We start from the raw sequence: 16,938 nt of genomic DNA on the forward strand, positions 1-16,938 counted from the left end.
AAGTGATAAGTAGAAAATCTATGTTAGAAGACTCACCTACCAAAAATTAAATGTGCGTTGTAAGTTGTATCGAATTAATCAAAATAAAAAACTAGGAGGATAGCAAATAAAAAAAAAACTTTCCTTTAACAGTTTAATATTTGTTTTATAATTATAATGTTAATTAATAGCAATAATCATCAGAAAAATGATTAAATAAAGGAAAGAAAAACATAATGAAAACCTTTCTGTTTCAACAGTCTGTCTCTGTCAAACCTATGACAACCGCAATACAATAATTTATTATTTATTATTTAACACAAAACTAAAATAAATATAATAATATTTAAAAAACGAAAATGAATGGAAAATATGAAATAGCATGTGAACCACCAAATTTCTTGAACTCTCTTATACAAATCACAATTTGCAGACTACCAAAATATATATATATATATATATATATATATATATATATATAATTAAAAAATCATTTCTGCTCCTTCTTTTTACCAATTTCTCCTTTCTTCGCCGCTGCATCGCCTCTTAAAATGGCCTTTATTTGGGGTATAATTGTATCTTATAATTTTATCCTTCTATGGAGGTTTCTTTCCGTGTGTATAATATATATGTATAATTGTATAGGTATATGTATGTACAAGCTAAAAGATTTGTGCTTTGATGGGATCATAAGTGTTTTAGTTTATTTTCTTAATTAAAATAATGGGTATTTGATAAAATTATTCCTGGGATTGGAAGTGGCTGAGTGGTTGTGTTTTGTTAAGCTTGAATTGCTACATAGATAAAAGGGCTTTGTTCATTGATTGTTTTTTGGGGGTATTGTGAATATGTTGAACTTTAGCTGTGAGGTGGAAAATTAGGACACATTTTTTCTTAGAGATGGCTTCTGTGGGCATGGTGCCAACTTCTTCTGGTGTTAGAAGTGCTGCTGGTGTCGAGAAGTTACCCGAGGAGATGAATGACATGAAAATTAGAGATGACAAAGTAAGCATTTTCTTGCTTTAAACTTTATCATTGTGGTTCCTTGTTTTGCATTTTTCTAATCATTTAATTTAATTAGTACCAAGTACTACCACCTTTCATTAGTAAACCAAAAAAAGGAATGCAGCCACGACTCATGGATCATCTCTAATTTTTTAGGAAATGGAATCAACAGTTGTGGATGGTAATGGGACAGAGACAGGGCATATAATTCTGACAACTATTGGTGGTAGAAATGGTCAGCCAAAACAGGTATTGTTTCTTATGCTTTTGCTGCTAGTAAACTTTGCAAGTTATCCTTTTTCCCTTTTTCTTTCATTAAATGTCATTTTCTAATATAACACTAAAAATTTCAGACGATAAGTTACATGGCTGAACGTGTGGTTGGACATGGATCCTTTGGAGTTGTTTTCCAGGTAAGCAACTCTTGTTTGTTTCATGAGAGGTGGTATAGCTTGCTAATTTTTATTTTTAGGTTAGTAATGGACATTCTTTTTTTTCTTTCTTTTTTGTAAAAAAAGGCAAAGTGCTTGGAGACAGGTGAAACTGTTGCTATAAAGAAGGTTCTTCAAGATAAGAGATATAAGAATCGTGAGCTGCAAACAATGCGGCTTTTTGACCACCCAAATGTTGTGGCTTTGAAACATTGCTTTTTTTCAACAACAGAGAAGGATGAACTTTATCTTAATTTGGTACTTGAGTATGTACCCGAGACTGTTCATCGTGTTATCAAGCATTTTAACAAGTTGAACCAAAGGATGCCATTGATATATGTGAAACTTTATACATACCAGGTACATGTCAGTGTTTAAAATTTTGGTTTCTCTTGTGTCTTTTTAACTTGAATCATCTTAGATGCTAATAAAGGTCGATGTTTGGTAGATATTTAGGGCTTTGTCTTACATCCATTGCAGCATTGGTGTGTGTCATCGGGACATCAAACCTCAAAACCTTTTGGTACGCTCGAGTATCTCTTTCTGCCGTGACCTTTTTTCCTCCTTGTTTGTTGATTTTAGTAGTACCCCTTACCTGCAAAGTGAACTAAATTGTCAAGTTATTCCTCTTATTTTTCAACTTGATCTTGATGTCTTACACTTTCCTCCTTGCAGGTAAATCCACATACTCATCAAGTTAAACTATGTGATTTTGGAAGTGCAAAAGTCTTGGTAGGGTTATAACCTCTATTATATTTACTAATTTGTTTATGGATCTTTGAGTTTTGCTTAGGTCTTATTATTTTATATTTTCATATCTTGGTAGTTGAAAGGGGAACCAAACATATCCTACATCTGCTCAAGGTATTATAGAGCACCTGAGCTGATATTTGGAGCAACCGAGTACACTACAGCTATTGATATCTGGTCCACTGGATGTGTCCTTGCTGAAATGTTACTCGGACAGGTAGGAAACTTGTGCATATGAGGTTTATGATTGTTATTATTACCTTAAATTAAGCTTGGTGTTCCTATTAATATATCTTCTTTTCTATTTATATCAGCCTTTATTTCCCGGTGAGAGTGGGGTCGACCAACTTGTTGAGATTATTAAGGTATTTGAATCTCGTAATTAAATCTCTGAGTGAGTATTTAGTTCAATGTGTGTATGTGCATGCATATGCCCATATTATTACAATAATATCATTGTGGAATGTTTCAATGAGAGGGAACTTATATTCTTCACGAGGTTACAGATTCGTTGTCATTATGTGCCTTGTGGATGTGTACTTGGGTAATAACCTTGGTTCTAATACTTCTCCGTTGTATCTGTTCTGTTTGATATGATTATAGCTGCTTTAGTCATTTCCAATTTCAAATTGATCATTTCTCTTCTAAAATGACAATTATGCGATTATTTTCTAGGTCTTGGGCACTCCAACACGAGAGGAAATTAAGTGCATGAACCCTAATTATACAGAGTTCAAATTCCCTCAGATTAAGGCTCACCCATGGCATAAGGTATTAAGGATCAAAGAAAGGGTGTGAAAATGGTCTTTTGTTCGACCTTATCAAGTGATTATTATAATATTTTATCAACTTCTTGTACTAGATATTCCATAAGCGCATGCCTCCCGAAGCTGTCGATTTGGTGTCAAGATTACTCCAATACTCTCCTAATCTCCGGTGTTCCGCGGTAAGTATATAATTCTTCTTTTATTATGCTTCAACATATTCCCTTCAATTGGCCTGTGACTTTTATCGATGATAGAAGTTCTAAGACCACTACTTTTAATCTTTTGGTTTACTGCGATGCTCACGTTGCAGCTTGATGCCTTGATCCATCCATTCTTTGACGAGTTGCGCGATCCAAATACCCGCTTACCAAACGGTCGGTTCCTTCCACCATTGTTTAACTTCAAACCTCACGGTAAGTAACATAGCCGAGGGAAATAAAACATTTTCTTTAAAATGAGAGCTTTTCTGTATCGTTAAGATGTATGATCGATTATTACTGGTCTCGTGCCTACCACCAGAACTGAAAGGCGTTCCGACGGAGATATTGGTGAAATTGGTTCCGGAGCATGCAAGAAATCAGTGTCCATCACTTGGATTGTGATTTTGATGCAGAAACATAACCCAACTGGCAAAAGTGTATTACCTTTGTGTAAGCCATGATGATGATGTATGTTCATTTGTTGTTGCATGCATGCATGTTATGTTGTTGAGTTTACCGGCTTTGTTTTATGTAAAAGCAGAAGACGGATCTAGACATAATCTTCCCACTTTTATATGTTTCTGCAGATTGTAACACATCCATGGTAGATGGAGACCGAACTTATGTATACTCTCATATGTTTTTCTTGTATGTAATTTCGACCTAGAGAAGGAAAGATCAGTGTTTATTTGCCTGTTAGTCATATATTTTGGTTTGAATTTCGAGTTCGAGTCGAGTTAATCGAGAAATCATCGTTTGGGTCTTGATTAAAAGTAATTTGATTGCTTTGTGATTTGGTGTTTTGATTTTCTTGTTTCTTCATCTTGATTTTTGTTTCAAGTTCATTTTTTTTTTTATCATTTTGAACTACATGTTCTTCAACCATTGAAGCTTCATTTTTTTACAATATTTTTTTTTGTAATTAGTTTTCAATTTTATATCTTTTTTAATTTTTTATTTATTTCGAGTATATTTTTTTATCAAATTTAAATAACATGTTTCTCATCTATATAACTTCAATTTCTCTTTTCTACAATAATATTGTTTTTATAATTTAATCTTTTAATTTTGAATTTTATTTAATTTAATCATTGGATTATAATTTTCTCTAATTTCTTTTAATCTTTATATGTTCATCAATATTTTCTTAAAAAATTATCATTATAAATATGTTACATAATTTTAGATGATATTTGATTTACTAAAAATAATATAAATTACACTTACGCACATAAAAAAATGAAATATATATATATATCTGTTACATAATTTTAGAGGATATTTGATTTACTAAATAATAGTATAAATTTTATTTACATATAAAAAAATGAAGAAATATATGTATATGAACGGTCATTTAAATTAAAGTTAATCAAATCATAATATAATAATTATATTAAATTTAAATAAATATATTCGTTTCCATTTAGAAAATTTCAAATAAAATTTAAACGATAAACACAACTAACTTGAATTTATTTTATTGACTAAATTAATACTCACTTTTGTCAACCTCTTTTTGAAGAACACTGTTACATTATATGCTTCCGATAGTACAAATTTAAGAAATCTGCATTAGCATTGTATGGTTAGATATGCCTGAAAGGGGATGGTGCTACTGCATGTGCATGGCTAAGCTTCAACATTGGATTGAAACATTCTTCTTAGTCGTTGTATATACCGGCTCGATTCGACTCGAAACGGCGGAAAATTTAAAAGTGACGACGAGACGAATTCCCTATGACTGGGGAGCAAAACTTTTGTTCAGAATCATGTCATCGGTTGAAAAACCAGCCTCCGTCCTGTATGTTCCCCTTCCGAAATCGAGGTTATAAGAGTCCTTCCACCAGGTCGAACTCCGGTTTCAATCCGAGAACATGCTTTGCTTTCTCGACCGATGCAAAGAAATGCTGCAATGTATGCAAAAATATGAACATCTCCATGCAATCATTTTATCAAGTTTGTGAAATGAAGTTTTTGTGGAGAGTTTGCCTGATCCCTGAATGGGAATGCCTTCTTTTTACCGAAGTCGAACTCCTTCGGGTTGTAGTGAACGATCTCAGGTTCAGGAAATCCACCAGCCGGGATGAACATCAAAAACAACGACGACTTCGGTAATGAATTCGGTCTTCATACGACTTCAATCTCTTATCTTCTCAATGGCAGAATGTCCGAATTACCTTGGCGCAAGCCTTCGCTAATCCGTCGGAAGTCACGTACTTCTCTCCCGAAATGTTGAACACTTGCTTGCTGGCTTTTTCATTACCGAGAACCCTGACGAAAGCCGTTGCCAACTCCTGGAGTTTCACCAATATTGCAAGGATAAATATCATATAAATGTCTGTTTGTAGCCTCAATGTTGCAGTTCCACTAACCTTTACATGACCGAGTTGGGTTATTTGCAGTCCGGAGTTCGGAATCGGAATAGGGCGACCGGCTTTCAAACGGCGGAAGAACCATTCTTCAACCAGATTATAATTCAAAGGTCCGTAAACGTAGACCGGCCTCAAAGATGTCCAGTTGACACCCGTCTTCTCGAGTAAGCTCTCGGTATTAAGCTTCCCCTTGTGCCTACACTTTGGATCGACCGCATCAGCCAATCGGCAAGCCACCAACGATGTGGTAGAATATCAGATTTGAGGTAAACACCAGCTGAGGAGCAGTATATGAACCTGAGAATCAGCAAAGCATTAGAATATGGTATCGGCGCTGTTTCGGCACCGGTTTTAGACATAAACCGATACTTTGAGTTGCTAGCTAGCTGCAAAACAACGATTCAATCCTCGATACATCAATGTCTATTTGAATAGAATGATTATAAAGCTTACTGTTCTTGATTCGGGAGTGCATCCAATATCGGTTCGACTTCGACCGCCTCTCGTCCTGTAAAATCGTAGCAAAAAGTATCCTCTACTTGAAACAGATCTATCCTAGTAGAAAGGCAAAACACAGAACGAGCACGAGACGAGTATGGAGGTTTGAATGTCTTGACCAAGAGGTGATCGTTTCGCTGAATTGAACCATACATACATTTTTAGATTTAACATTATTAAGTCTCTCAATTGTTCATTGTTGCTGTCTATTTTAGTCGTTGGCTCGGATGAACAAGAAAGATTCATGGCTATTTTGGTGGACCCTTTACCTCTCAGTAAGTTTATCCTATGGCATACTAAGTAGATATAGGTGAAGTTGTGTGTCCTAAATGATCGAATTGATTAATTCGTTCTTTAGCTTTTCAGGCCGTTGCGTGGATTGTGCTTGGAATATTCTCTCTCATAAGGTTTCAAGCCGATTATCTCCTCGTTGTTGGAGTTTGTTTGACTCTCAACATTGGCATTATCGTGGGCTTCACAAAATGCCGCAAAGGTTGGTTTATTTACTATAATTACAATGCTTGGTTGAGTACGGCATCGTGTGATTTTTAGCCTTAGTCTAGCTATTCATTCGAGACTTATTTTATGCAACTTCTATCCTAAATTATTATGGTATGGAATCGTATTGAAATGATACAAGGAAGTGACATGTGATTAGTTAATTAATTATGACTTGGTCTTGAATAATTCATGATAGGTGCAAAATAGATTTTCCTTGAAGTTTATGACTTGGCCTGAATATCTCTGGGATTTTTAGATTAGCTCATCTTGTCTTGTACTTCAGATATTGTGATGACTTTTCCAATGGATACCATATACTGCATTTATCGGTCATTTGGCTACATTATTGGTGTTATTGGTTTGCACAAGGAGACCAACAATTAGGGTAGAGATTCCTCTCGGTGTAAAGCGGGCAATATCCCTTCATACATTTGCTTTTCTTTCTGCATATGTTCTAAGTTTGTTGCAGGTTATAGTTTTGATTTGTTTTTGCCCTACGTATGATGTTTGAGAGATGATAAGCGATGACGCTTGGTTAATACTTTATCGGTGCTAAGATTTGAGAGTGCATGTACTCATTGTTGGTAAAATATTGACCATAAATTATGTTTTTGGTCCTTTCTTTCAGATGCCAAGAAGCAGATTCAACGGTTCGCCACCCAGACCATTGCCTCGAGATTTTCTTCCACCATACAATCTGCATTTAGTGTTGTCTGAAACAGTCGATGGTAATATACGAGAACGGAATGGAACAAAATGTAGTGAAGTTCACAAAAGTGTGGCATGTAGAAAACTGAGTATTGAATTTGCCATTTTTGATGGGTTTTTTTTTCAAATGGTACATCTAATGATTTGTATAATAAATCGAATTGAAAGTTTGTGATGACAATGTTCCTTCACTGGCAAGGTACCATGATGACCTACAATAGTTATTTCAAGACAATTTCTATTTTTTTTTCCGTTGGTTAAAAATTAGAAATGAGTAAAAACCATCAATGTCATGCTGTACACTTCTCCTTTTCCATATATTTCTAGCTTCCATTGTTGTCGATGAACGCCATCAATTTCCTCTGCAATTCCACCATGAAGCTTCCTTCAAGGGTCCTAAGCCTTAGAAATGCATCGTGTTCGGGTTCAAACATTCATTTAACCCCCCTTGTTGTGATCAAAAGATTTCTTGCAAAGCGAAAGGTTTTCCCTTGAATTTCAATCGAAACTCTTTGTTCTGTGCCTACCCTTTTCGATTCTTAGGCTCACAGCACATTATCGAAAATACCCAGAATTTGAATTGCTTACCAAGTTAAGGTTTTGCTTCTTCTAGGCCATATGTGTCTCTATTCGAGCCAGGGTAGCTTTGAGGGTTCGGTGTTTCTCAACATCGTTTGAAACCGGTGTAAAAGATAAGAGTTTCGGGAGAATCTGCATTCAAAATGAGAATAACGTGAAGCCACGCGTTGTTGAAAGAGTCGGCAAGGATGAAAACACCGTAGAAGGAAATGTTCTTCTAGCTGAATGTGCAAACAATGCGAAGAATGTAGGGGATGGTTTGCAGGAGAAGAAGAGTGGGATATCAGCCGAGAGCAACATCGAAAAGGAGGCATGGGGTTTGCTGAGAGAAGTGATCGTGACGTATTGTGGATCCCCTGTTGGTATGGTGGCTGCAAATGATCCTGGCGATAAGCAGCCTTTGAATTACGACCAGGTTTTCATTCGTGATTTCATGCCTTCGGCTTTGGCTTTCTTGCTTCGAGGTGAAGGAGAGATTGTCAAGAACTTTCTCCTGCATACCTTGCAGTTGCAGGTATATATGCATACACATATAAATATATATTATACATGTTCACTTATTTATCTTGTTTTTAATTTAGAGTTCAGAGAAAACTGTGAATTGCTATAGTCCAGGACAGGATTTGATGCCGGCAAGCTTTAAGGTTAGAACTGTATCTCCTGGTGAAAACAGGTTCGAGGAAGTACTAGATCCAGATTTCGGTGAATACGCTATCGCTCGTGTTGCACCGGTGGACTCCAGTTGGTATATTGCACAACTTCGTAGACATATTGCTAATGCGACTTAAGTTTATTGAAACCGCTTTGTGGATAGGATTGTGGAGGATTATATTGTTGAGGGCATACGGAAAGATCACCGGTGACTATGCATTGCAAGAGAGAGTGGACGTTCAAACAGGAATAAAACTGATCCTCAACTTGTGTTTAGCCGACGGATTTGATATGTTTCCGACTCTGTTGGTCACCGACGGATCCTGCATGATAGACTGAATGATGGGTACTCACAGTCATCCTCTCGAGATCCAAGTGAGTTCAGTGGCTGAGTTGCTCTATGTTACATGGTCTTAATGATTCAGGTTGTTGTTTTATCTGTCATCTCAAATGTTTGATCTGCAGACTTTGTTTTACTCCGCCCTATGTTGCACTCGCGAGATTCTTAACGACGAATGCTCAAAGAACTTGGTGAGTGCCATCAACAGTAGACTGAGTGCATTATCATTCCACATCAGAGAATACCATTGGGTCGACATGAACAAGGTGAGTGAGATTTATCGGTATAAAAAGGAAGAGTACTCCATGAATCCTACCAACAAGTTCAATATTTATCCCGAGCAAATCCCTTCGTGGCTTATGGACTGGATACCCGAAGAAGGCGGTTATCTAATCGGCAATCTACAGCCGGCTCACATGGATTTTAGGTTCTTCACACTCGGGTATCTCTGGTCGATCGTTTCGTCGATGGGCACTCCGAAACAGAACAAAGCTGTACTCAACTTAATTGAAACCAAATGGGATGATATCGTGGGACATATGCCTTGCAAGATAAGCTATCCCGCCGTGGAGAGCGAGGAGTGGCGCATAATTACCAGCTGTGACCCAAAGAATATGCAAGTACCCTGCCCTTTATGTATTATCTACGTGTATATTTCCTCCTATGTATTATCTACCGACACCGGTGTACTTAACAAATTGTGCAGCCCTTGGTCATATCATAACGGCGGATCTTGGCCGACGCTTCTTTGGCAGGTAAACTTGAATTTTCTTGTTTGTTGTAGCAATGCCTTTTTATACAAGCAACATTGTCCTATGATGCTTTCATGGAATTAAACTCACAATCTTGTATTACCCCTTAGCTTACTTTGGCATGCATCAAGATGGGCAGATCACAACTAGCTCAGAAGAAAGTTTCTTTGGCTGAGAAGAGGCTCTCGATCGACCGATGGCCTGAATACTACGACACCCGTAGCGGAAAGTACATCGGAAAACAATCTCGACTTTACCAAACATGGACTATTGCCGGTTTCCTAACCTGTAGAATAATGGTGGAGAATCCACAGTTGGCTTCCTTGTTATCCTGAGAGGAGGATTACGAGCTTCTCGAGATCTGCGGTTGTGCACGTAACAAAAGTGGCCGGAAGAAATGTTCACGCGGCGCTGCTAAGTCTCAGATACTCGTCTGATTCGAACTCCATTTCTTCTGAGAAGCAGAGATCCTTCAACTGTACAGTCACAATGTTTAGGGTAGTGACTATGAACATGCTAAATCAATGACTAAAAATAAAGATATTAACGAACAACCAGTTGGTCTAGTGGGATGAGGCACTAGATTTCTTAAGTAATGTCAGAGACTTACGAATGGAGCAAACTGGGTTGAGATGGTCGTCCTCGCCTCTGCAATACTAGATCTGGATTAGTTTATCAATAGATCAGATATCAATGATAAATTAAAAAAATAAAGATGTTAAATTCATATGTCAATAACATTAAGAAGTATAAATTTTTAATATATTTCGATTTATCTCAATGGTTAAGGGATTTTGATGCTTAGCATGAACCAAGTGATCTCAATGGTTAAGAGATTTGTTATTATCGCTTGATATCCCGAGTTTGAGCATTGTTAAATAGTTAAAAATCTTTAAACATATGTCATCTTATATTCACCTCAGATTTATCAAAAGAAATTGATGTATAATACAAAATTATACGAATTAAATTACATAAATTTAAAATTATAAAAATGGAGAATGTGAACTAAATATATGACATGCATAATTGTTTAGGTCAAGACCAAATTTTCAAAAATTATAATTTATGATGATTAAAATGACCAAACTAGACTATAGGAACTAAAGTTCATGACTTTCGTAAAACACATGGACCGATAAAGGAATTTGACCATTTTATAATACTTCTACTACAAAAAGGTAAAATACACAAATTGTCACCAAATTATGCTGAAATGATCTTTTTGATCATTGAATTTTCAATAATTATAAAATGATAATTAAACTATTATAAAATGATCATTATACATTATAAAATAGTGATAAATTTTGATAAGTTTAAAGACCATTTTGTAATAGCTTGATAAATTTTATGCAAAAAGGCATCAGAGCAGTGGTGGATGCAAAGCATCCTCTGGGTAGGCACATGCCCACTCTGGAATCCGAGTTTCTTTATGTTAGATATTCATTTTACTATGAGTGTCCATCCTAAAATTTTATTTGTGTCTACTCTCATACGAAAAATTTCAATAATTAATATGTGTGCGCCCACCCTAAAAAATATTTCTAAATCCACCATTGCATCAGAGGTCCATGTACTTTTAATAAAAACAATGTGATTCTCGTATTATTTTTTCTCTCAATATTTCCCTCTAGCTCAAAAAATAAGCCCAATTTGGCTCTTTGACCAACATTTTTTTGTTGACTGTTACGGTGTTGATTTGGCAGTTCACGATATTGACGTGATGATCCACGGTGTTGATGTGGCAGTCTACAGTGGTTGATAACGTGGTAGATTATATGGCATATGGGCTAAATTGGTAACTCGAAGATGGCAGATGGATTGCCATGTCAGTACTGTGGATCACCACGTCAGCATCGTAAACTGTCACGTTAGTATCGTAACGGTCAAACATTGAAAAGCATCGGTCAAAGGACCACATTAGGTTTATTTTATGAGCTGGAGGGACACATTAAGAAAAAAAATAATACGATGGCCACATAAGGGTTTTTTCAAAAGTACAGGACCTCTGATACCATTTTGCCTAAATTTCAATGATTATTTTATAACATTTTAAGATAATTAATGATCATTTCATAAATTTTAAAACTCTAATAGTTAAAAAGATCATTCCAATATAATTTAGAGACTATTTTTATACTTTACCCCAAGAAAATATGCCCATCCGGACACCATAACAAAATCGGTAACATAAAATATAAATAAACAAATATCAATAATGGCCTCTGCAACATGACAAATAATCAATTAAAATTGAATTTTGGTGGGAGCTCAAAGGTCCCCCCCCCCCCAAAAAACCTCTTAATTAAAAAAAATAATACACGTTTAAGAAGGTTTGAATTTATATTTTCTAAATATTATAATATTTATATATTAATTATATTTATAACTATAATTTTTAAAATCTATATTTAAATTTAATTAATAAAACTTTTTTATTAAGCTAAAGTAATTACAACGTAGTATATGTTTTAAATAATCTCAACTATTTGATAATGAATATGCAATCCTCCCTGTAGTCGTTGATGCTAAAGTGATTATAACATAGTATATGTTCTAAATACTCTAAGGGTGCGTTTGATTTACAGAATGTAAGATTATCAGTGGGAATGTAAAATTACCAGGGAATAGGATTACTAGGAATGTTGTATTTTGTGTTTGGTTAGCTTAGCGGGAATGTAAGATTACCGTGTTTGGTTAATAGAATAAAAGATTATTAGAATGTATATTTGACCAAATTGTCCTTATTATATATTTGTTTTTTTAACAAGTTGAAAAATATTTATATTTTTTCTTTAAAAATTTAAATTCATAAAATTTATATAATTTTTTTTACAAAATTGAAAATATAAAAAGGTTTAATGAAAGGGTAAAATTTTATTTTAACTCCTGAACTTCATATAAAATTTTAATTATAGATTTTTTTTGTAAATCTAAAATAGTTTAAGGATAAATTTGTAATTTAACCTTCGTAGAATTTTTATTATTCAATGACAGAAGAATTATATTTTCGAATAAAAAAATTAAGGGCATTTTAGTCCAAAACGTCGGTAATCCAACAATACATAAGGAAATGGAAGTAATGACATTCTCGGTAATATACCTAAAAATCTACTATTGGTAATCTTACATTACCGAGAATGAGATTCCCGAGCTAACTAGACGGGGAATGTGGATTCGATTCCCATGGGAATCCCACATTCTCCATCCAAACGCCCCCTAAATTATTTGATAATAAATATTCAATCATCTATATTGTAATCGTTGATGTTAAAGTGATTACCACGTATTATCTGTTTTAAGTACTTTCAACTATTTGACAATGAATACTCAATCATCTCTATTGTAATTTTTAATATCGAAATCCATGACCTCCAGAAATAACAATCGTTTCTTTAATCAATAAGATAATTTAATTCGTACAAAAATACTTCATATCTAAATCTAAAAAAAACATGTAAATTATTTATATAAAAAAAAATTGGCCCACTTGGAAAAATCAAACACTATGTGTACCCTATAATTTCCCCCTCAAATATTGTAACATCAAAGCTTTAAATTTCATTACAACCAACTACTCTTATCATTATAAATCTCTCTCTCTTTACGAGCCCGGACTCAATCTTTTCTTCTTACAACCTGCTAGTGTGCTAATGGCGGGGAGATGGGCCACGTCAGCATTCCGGTGGATGGCTTCGGATCTCCTACCGTTCAGCTCCTCCGTCCAGCGGTGGGGTTTCACGGTGTGGGCGCAACTCGGCTTTTCCATCGTCGACGACGTCGTTTGGAGTGTCATCACGGCGTTCGAGTCCGTCGCCTTGGTTTCCATGCTCTGCTTCTTTTTTCTCTTTTGCGGCTGCACTTTCTGAAACTACGGGGATTGATCGATTGTCGGGATTTGACGTCAGCTGCTGAGGGTTTTCTGTCGGACTCCCGCGGTGGCGAGGTGGCGGAGGTCTCGAGGTTGTTCGTTAGTAGACTTCAGTCTGGCCGATGTGGAATTTGTTGCAATTTTGTCTTTTGTACTCCACCCCCCCCCCCCCAAATGTTTCAAGTTTTATGTAGTTTTGCAATATCTTGGAGAAAAAGGAAAATATATTGCAGTTATGGGAATATTTTATTAAAATTTGATTTTTTATATTTTTATAATGTTCAAATTTAAATTTAATTTATATATTTCGATGCAATATATTTTAATCTTTTACTATAATCATAGCTATTTCACTTAAAATATTAACGTAATTTAAAAGATGAAAAAACATTTTTCTAACTCCTTATGTTAACTCCGTTTTAATACTTAAAGTTTCAATTTTTTAGAACCATATCTTACGTGTAGTTTTTGTTTCATTTTAGTATCATATCATTAAAAACTTAATGTGTTTAGTATTTAAACTATCAGTTTTGGTCTATTTTAGTACATAAACTTTCACAAAATTTTCAAAAATTAACGTTAAGTTTTAGAAGGGGTACTAAAATGAAATAAAAACTAAACTTTAAGTATAATTTTAAAAAGTGAAAGTTTAAGTACTAAAATATATCAAAACTAGTAGTTTAGGTACTAAATGCATAATTTACCCTTCTTTCTATTAGATTTTTTTTTTAAAAAAAAAGCTTAATTATAAAATAAGCACCCCAAACTATACCGCTTTTTTTTTTTACTCATTCAGGTGTCTAACATTATAAACATTATCACTTTAGGTGTTTGGACCGTAACCACCGTTAAATTTTGACATTAAAGGATTTGTGTCATGTTTTTGTAATTTTAAAAAATTTATTTAAAAATAAAAATAAAAATTATATTTTAAAAAAACACAAAAAATTTGAAATAGCCCCAAAACTTTAAAAACCCTCATTTCAACCCCAAAACTCATGCCGACCACCGCCCTTTGTCATGAACAAAGCTTTACTTGACCTCACCTCCCCCGACGATCAATAAACTTATGAAATCACAACCAATCGATGTTTGTACCCCGTGAAACCTATTCTAAAAATCGTGACCCCACGCGATCTCGAAGACCAATTGAAGATAATTATGTCGGCATATGATTAGGAAGACGGTTGTGGTCGTGGTCGGAAAAGGCGGCGTTAACGGGTTAAAGTTAGAGATTTAAGATTTTAGGGATTTTATTTTTTTGTAATTTAAGAGAAATTAAAGTTTTTTTTATAAATATAATAATATTTTTATTTTATTAAAAAATCTAAATCATCATAACATTACATGTGTCACTTAACAGATAAAATTAACTGCATTTACGACCCGAATACTTAAAATAGTAATGTTTGTAACGTAATTTATGTATTAATAATTTGCATAGACATAATTATTATATTTAAAAAAAATATTTTATCATTAAAATTATTTAATAAGTTTTATTAAAAATATTAACTTAAAAATGAGAAAAAAAATATTATTAAAAATGTACTAGCGGAATAGCCATTGATTTCTTTTTCTATTGATAAATGAAAATAGAGAGTCGTTTTCTTTTCCCCTTAATCAGAGGCGTTGATCGGGGATTTGTGACAACAAAGGATGCATTAGCATAGCACATTTTTCACGTAATAAAATAATATAAAAATCGGATTAATAATCAAATCAATTATTAAACTATTCATAATATTTTTTTATATTTATTTGAGATTGTTGACGACAATAAGATAGTCTCGTCAACGGTTGTTGATTTATTTATTTTTTATTTAGTTGAAAAGTTTCTCGGTGGACAAAATCAAGATTAAATATCGGTAGGAGTCCAGATATAGATTACTAAGTATTTAAACTCGAAATTTAAAAGATAATATTTAATTTATCTAATATTTAAATTTACAATGACCTAAATGTTATTAGACCAAAGAACTTGAGAACATTGGATTATCATTTTCTAGTTCGACCCTTAATTAAATATTTAATAAATTTGTATTTTTTAATTTGAATACTTAAATAATATTAAACCAACACTTATCGAATATATAAAACTTTTACAGGAATCAGGGTCCAAAGGGGCCCCAACATAGCCCCGTCCCTAGATGAAAGAACAATCATTAATCAATGTTTATATGAATATGAGAGTCGATCATGGAGAATGAAGAAGATGATATAGGTCGTCAGGGTTTCATTCCATTTTTCTGTCTTGGTTGGAGTATTTATAGTGGTTTTTAATACGTTTATTAATCATATAATCATTATGACTATTTGTAAATCGATATGTTAAGAAGATGTAATAGTCAGACTTTAAATTTTATTATGACGTATAATGTGAACATATAAGAGGAATGGTCTATGCACTGCAGACTGTAGTTGATCAAAAACTTGTATTTATTGGATGTAGACTAGTCAGAGAGACTCTGATGGGTGAAGAAAATCATATAAAAATTTAATCGATCTCAACGAGTTTGATTTGACAAAAATTTAGAAATTTTCAAAATTCATCTTCAAAAATACCCAAGTTCTAATAAAAATATATATATGTTTTATTAAAAAATATATTATTTTCACTATTTAAATCATAATAAAACAATTATAGATGTATTATTTTAACTATTTTAAAGTACTAATATATTCGAATCGGGACGGGATCGGATTTAAGGTAAGAAATCACTGACCCGACCCAAACTTGTATAAATTACTAGTTTATCTTTTTTTTTATATTCAAACCGGATTGACTTTAAGGTAAAAGTATATTATGTTAACCATTTAAAAAATAATAAACAATTATAAGTATATTATTTTAACTATTTTAAAATAATAATTTATTCGAATCAAGTCGGGGCGGGTCGAATATAAACAATATATTTTCTGGGTGGGGCGAGTTGAATATAAAAAAATATAATTTAAAAATATTAATTTATTCGAATCTAGTCGTTTTATTATTGCTTCTATTTCATTGTTATCGCCTTCATGATATTATAAGATAAATATTAGTTGAAGCATCATACCGAAAATTAGTCTTGGAGTAATGGATGAAGCTGCTGCTTATCATCCAAACGGCTCAGATTTGATTCCTCCCCCCACCACTGAGGACAATGTTGTTTTAATTTATTTAATTAGTCTTGGTGCCACATGTCACCATATGATTGGAGAAAATATTTAAATTAAATAAAAATTAAAATTAAATTAATAAAAATCCTCCAATTATATGATGACAAATAGTTGGGTGACCTGATTGATAAGAATTTAAAAATAGTGGTCAAAATGAAAAGTGGTTATAGTTCGGTGGCCAATGGTATAGTTTACTCTTTAATCAATTGTTGTAAAATCAATTCTCTGGTAAATTTGTTTGCAATTGATCGTAAATTGTCGTTAATTCCCCTATGGTACATAACTCATTCACAAACATCTACATCAAATTCATCATCTTATCGACGTGGGCCATATAAATGAAATACAACAACGTTTTAAGTTAGG

General features: G+C 33.6%; 2 protein-coding genes and 2 pseudogenes across 2 annotated transcripts in view; 3 read left to right on the forward strand and 1 right to left on the reverse strand.

Annotated features, from left to right (window-relative positions):
- The first annotated feature begins 860 nt into the window (after positions 1-860).
- On the forward strand, positions 861-3,752 carry LOC120154705 (shaggy-related protein kinase alpha-like). The gene is made up of 12 exons (XM_039166365.1): positions 861-984; positions 1,141-1,233; positions 1,338-1,397; positions 1,503-1,775; positions 1,864-1,938; positions 2,091-2,147; positions 2,242-2,382; positions 2,480-2,530; positions 2,841-2,936; positions 3,028-3,111; positions 3,243-3,345; positions 3,452-3,752. The coding sequence occupies exons 1-12, from the start codon at positions 880-882 to the stop codon at positions 3,532-3,534; spliced, it is 1,221 nt and encodes a 406-aa protein (XP_039022296.1). The 5' UTR covers positions 861-879; the 3' UTR covers positions 3,535-3,752.
- Positions 3,753-4,961: 1,209 nt separating this feature from the next.
- Positions 4,962-6,160, reverse strand: LOC120154721 (annotated as a pseudogene).
- Positions 6,161-7,556: 1,396 nt separating this feature from the next.
- Positions 7,557-10,056, forward strand: LOC120154732 (annotated as a pseudogene).
- The window catches only part of LOC120154733 (stress response protein NST1-like), a 31,308-nt gene continuing 23,114 nt past the window's right edge, over positions 8,745-16,938 (forward strand). The window contains exons 1-3 of the mRNA XM_039166388.1: positions 8,745-8,749; positions 12,211-12,217; positions 15,981-15,984. The gene's annotated coding sequence lies outside the window, so the exon portion shown is untranslated. The remainder of the gene's footprint in view (positions 8,750-12,210; positions 12,218-15,980; positions 15,985-16,938) is intronic.

Source organism: Hibiscus syriacus, unplaced genomic scaffold, assembly GCF_006381635.1.
Source record: "Hibiscus syriacus cultivar Baekdansim isolate YM2019G1 unplaced genomic scaffold, ASM638163v2 tig00111149_pilon, whole genome shotgun sequence".
NCBI classification, from domain to species: Eukaryota; Viridiplantae; Streptophyta; class Magnoliopsida; order Malvales; family Malvaceae; genus Hibiscus; species Hibiscus syriacus.